This window comes from Oncorhynchus mykiss, chromosome 13 (genome assembly GCF_013265735.2).
Source record: "Oncorhynchus mykiss isolate Arlee chromosome 13, USDA_OmykA_1.1, whole genome shotgun sequence".
Lineage (NCBI taxonomy): Eukaryota > Metazoa > Chordata > Actinopteri > Salmoniformes > Salmonidae > Oncorhynchus > Oncorhynchus mykiss.
The window spans coordinates 5,698,352-5,703,351 of record NC_048577.1 but is presented as its reverse complement, the minus strand read 5'-3'; the positions used below and the strand labels follow the sequence as shown (position 1 = coordinate 5,703,351).

Below are 5,000 nucleotides of genomic sequence, written 5' to 3'. Positions count from 1 at the left end.
GTGGTGTAAGGACCCGTTGCAGGCTGCTGATAGGCTGTATGTCATGCCCTGGACACCCTATAGGACGGAAGTTCTGTATGAGTATGCTTCATGGGACGACTACAGGCAGAACAGAGTCACCACCACTTACAAGTGAGAGAGGGGTGTGTGTGTCTAGTACGTGTATGAGATAGAGATAATTTAGAGAGATTGAGAGAGACATTTAGAGAGATTGAGAGAGAGATTGAGAGAGACATTTAGAGAGATCGAGAGAGACATTTAGAGAGATTGAGAGAGATTGAGAGAGACATTTAGAGAGATCGAGAGAGACATTTAGAGAGATCGAGAGAGACATTTAGAGAGACATTTAGAGAGATTGAGAGAGACATTTAGAGATGGAGAGAGACATTTAGAGAGACATTTAGAGAGATCGAGAGAGACATTTAGAGATGGAGAGAGGGAGAGAAAGAAACAGAGAGAGAGAGAGAAAGAGAGAGACATTTGGAGAGAGAGAGAAACAGAGAGAAACACAGATGGTGTGTGTATAATGTAAACTATTTGTCTGAGAGAGAAACAGAGAGAAACAGAGAGAAACAGAGAAACAGAGAGAAACAGAGAAACAGAGAGAAACAGAGAGAGAGAAACATTGGGAGAGAGAGAAACAGAGAGAAACAGAGTGTGTGTGTATAATGTAAACTATTTGTCTGAGAGAGAAACAGAGAGAAACAGAGAGAAACAGAGAAACAGAGAGAAACAGAGAAACAGAGAGAAACAGAGAGAGAGAAACATTGGGAGAGAGAGAAACAGAGAGAAACAGAGTGTGTGTGTATAATGTAAACTATTTGTCTGAAGTCCTCTTCAACTCTATGGAGGTCCTATGTATATGTATTTATTAATGTGATGTATCCAGTTTATTTGGGCAGGGACAATGTACCACAACACCAGTTTATTTGGACAGGGACAATGTACCACAACACCAGTTTATTTGGACAGGGACAATGTACCACAATACCAGTTTATTTGGACAGGGACAATGTACCACAATACCAGTTTATTTGGACAGGGACAATGTACCACAATACCAGTTTATTTGGACAGGGACAATGTACCACAATACCAGTTTATTTGGACAGGGACAATGTACCACAATACCAGTTTATTTGGACAGGGACAATGTACCACAATACCAGTTTATTTGGACAGGGACAATGTACCACAATACCAGTTTATTTGGACAGGGGCAAAATATCTATGTATGCTCTTCGTCCTCTCTACGTCCTCTCTACGTCCTCTTTATGTCCTCTTTATGTCCTCTATACGTCCTCTCTACGTCCTCTTTATGTCCTCTATACGTCCTCTTTATGTCCTCTTTATGTCCTCTATACGTCCTCTCTACATCCTCTTTATGTCCTCTCTACGTCCTCTTTATGTCCTCTATACGTCCTCTCTACGTCCTCTTTATGTCCTCTCTACGTCCTCTTTATGTCCTCTTTATGTCCTCTATACGTCCTCTTTATGTCCTCTCTACGTCATTCTTATGTCCTCTCTACGTCCTCTTTATGTCCTGTCTCTGTCCCGCCAGGCTGCCGAACCGCGTCGACGGTACAGGCTTCGTGGTCTATGATGGAGCCGTGTTCTACAACAAGGAACGCACGCGCAACCTGGTCAAGTACGACCTCCGCACGCGCATTAAGGTGACCTCTGACCTTTACCTGAGATCTGTATCACCTTTCCCACCGCACCAGGGTTGAGGTCAATGCCATTTCAATCCCAGTCAATTCAGGAAGTACACTGACATTCCGATGTCAAGTCTTCAATGCTTTTTGATGAGGATCATATGAATTTGGAATTTGGTTAACTTTTTGAATTGACTGGAATTGACCCCCAATCCTTCGCAGACTGATGGTTTCTCCAGAAAATATATATTTTAAATTAGATTTTTATTGTATCGATTGATTTCTTGTGTGTTGTGTATTTATGACAATTGTAAATACTTCAGCATTGATACGATGTAACGTCACCTTATTAAAATGTAAATAAACCTTTATTTCTCTCTCTCTCTCTCTCTCTCTCTCTCTCTCTCTCTATGAAGAGCGGCGAGGCGGTGGTGTTGAACGCTAACTACCACGACACTTCTCCGTATCGGTGGGGCGGGAAGAGCGATATCGACCTCGCTGTGGATGAGAACGGACTGTGGGTCATCTACTCAACTGAAGCCAACAATGGACGTATAGTTGTCAGTCAGGTGAGAGAGAAGGATGGATCAGAGGGAGGAATGGATTTTATCTAAATGTTTTTTTGTTCTTTTTTATATAAAAAAAAATTGTAGGGTGAAGATCAGGTGTAAAATTGCAGATAGATTTTGGCTTCTACGTACCCGTGGGAAGTAGAGCTGCTAAGGGGGCTGCAGAAATAAAAAATATAGAATTTTTTTGAAAAATACTTTTTTCAACAAAAGTACACTGGACCTTTTCTAAAACTAGCAGACTGATATAGACGTCGCTAGTGCGGGCAACAATAAAAAAAAATTGCAACATCCCTGCTTTGGCAAAAAAGGTTGTTGTATAATTAGGAACAGAATCAGGTTTCAATAGTTGGAATTGTAAGAGTTGTTGCCCTGCCCCTTTCTCTGTGATGTCATTCTAATGGAATCTAGAAAGAACAAAACCCTGTCCCTTTCTGTGTGATGTCATTCTAATGGAATCTAGAAAGAACAAAACCCTGTCCCTTTCTCTGTGATGTCATTCTAATGGAATCTAGAAAGAACAAAACCCTGTCCCTTTCTGTGTGATGTCATTCTAATGGAATCTAGAAAGAACAAAACCCTGTCCCTTTCTCTGTGATGTCATTCTAATGGAATCTAGAAAGAACAAAACCCTGTCCCTTTCTCTGTGATGTCATTCTAATGGAATCTAGAAAGAACAAAACCCTGTCCCTTTCTCTGTGATGTCATTCTAATGGAATCTATAAAGAACAAAACCCTGCCCCTTTCTCTGTGATGTCATTCTAATGGAATCTAGAAAGAACAAAACCCTGCCCCTTTCTCTGTGATGTCATTCTAATGGAATCTAGAAAGAACAAAACCCTGCCCCTTTCTCTGTGATGTCATTCTAATGGAATCTATAAAGAACAAAACCCTGTCCCTTTCTCTGTGATGTCATTCTAATGGAATCTATAAAGAACAAAACCCTGCCCCTTTCTCTGTGATGTCATTCTAATGGAATCTATAAAGAACAAAACCCTGCCCCTTTCTCTGTGATGTCATTCTAATGGAATCTAGAAAGAACAAAACCCTGCCCCTTTCTCTGTGATGTCATTCTAATGGAATCTAGAAAGAACAAAACCCTGCCCCTTTCTCTGTGATGTCATTCTAATGGAATCTAGAAAGAACAAAACACTGTCCCTTTCTCTGTGATGTCATTCTAATGGAATCTAGAAAGAACAAAACACTGTCCCTTTCTCTGTGATGTCATTCTAATGGAATCTAGAAAGAACAAAACACTGTCCCTTTCTCTGTGATGTCATTCTAATGGAATCTAGAAAGAACAAAACCCTGTACCTTTCTCTGTGATGTCATTCTAATGGAATCTAGAAAGAACAAAATGCTGTCCTCAAACATTTACATCAAATGTTGCAAAGTTATGAACAAAGACACAAAACATTCACATCAAATTAAATAACATGGAAACAACCACTTTTTGTACAGTATTAATTTACCATCCTTGCTAAACAGAATGTAAATGTACATGACTGTATTGTACAGAGGCTGGTCGTCTAGGTTTGTACCTGTAGACTTTCTATCAGCCTGTAGAAAAACAACGACCACTACAGTAATTAACTACATTGGGACATCAAGTGGTTTGTGATGTTGTGATGGTAGAGTTGGCTCAGTTGGTAGAGCTTGGCCTTTACAATGCTAGGGTTGTGGGTTTGATTCCCGTGGGGGACCAGTATTGAAATGTATGTACTCACTACTGTGAGTTGCTCTAGATAAGAGTCTCTACTAAAATGGAAAAGGAATGAATGCACCACTTCAGTAGAAATACATGTACAATGTACATACATGTTAAAACATTGGAAAACATATATGAAGCCGCTGTTTGTATATTCCATAACTATAATCAGATGAACTGACTGTACTCAATTACTATAATCAGATGAACTGACTGTACTCAATTACAATAATCAGATGAACTGACTGTACTCAATTACTATAATCAGATGAACTGACTGTACTCAATTACTATAATCAGATGAACTGACTGTACTCAATTACTATAATCAGATGAACTGACTGTACTCAATTACAATAATCAGATTAACTGACTGTACCCAATTACTATAATCAGATGAACTGACTGTACTCAATTACTATAATCAGATGAACTGACTGTACCCAATTACTATAATCAGACTGTACTCAATTACTATAATCAGATGAACTGACTGTACTCAATTACTATAATCAGATGAACTGACTGTACTCAATTACTATAATCAGATGAACTGACTGTACTCAATTACTATAATCAGATGAACTGACTGTACTCAATTACTATAATCAGATGAACTGACTGTACCCAATTACTATAATCAGACTGTACTCAATTACTATAATCAGATTAACTGACTGTACTCAATTACTATAATCAGATTAACTGACTGTACCCAATTACAATAATCAGACTGTACTCAATTACTATAATCAGATGAACTGACTGTACTCAATTACTATAATCAGATGAACTGACTGTACCCAATTACTATAATCAGACTGTACTCAATTACTATAATCAGATGAACTGACTGTACTCAATTACTATAATCAGATTAACTGACTGTACTCAATTACAATAATCAGATGAACTGACTGTACTCCATTACTATAATCAGATGAACTGACTGTACTCAATTACTATAATCAGATTAACTGACTGTACTCCATTACTATAATCAGATGAACTGACTGTACTCAATTACTATAATCAGATGAACTGACTGTACTCAATTACTATAATCAG

The 5,000-nt window shown here is 38.5% G+C and overlaps 1 protein-coding gene across 1 annotated transcript in view; it reads left to right on the top strand.

The window, feature by feature from the left end:
* Positions 1-5,000, top strand: part of LOC110487505 (adhesion G protein-coupled receptor L1-like) — a 76,656-nt gene that overhangs the window by 52,468 nt on the left and 19,188 nt on the right. Inside the window, exons 7-9 of the mRNA XM_036939965.1 lie at positions 1-132; positions 1,562-1,673; positions 2,072-2,224. The exon at positions 1-132 is cut by the window's left edge and continues 76 nt beyond it. Coding sequence (XP_036795860.1) covers positions 1-132; positions 1,562-1,673; positions 2,072-2,224 — 397 coding nt within the window. The remainder of the gene's footprint in view (positions 133-1,561; positions 1,674-2,071; positions 2,225-5,000) is intronic.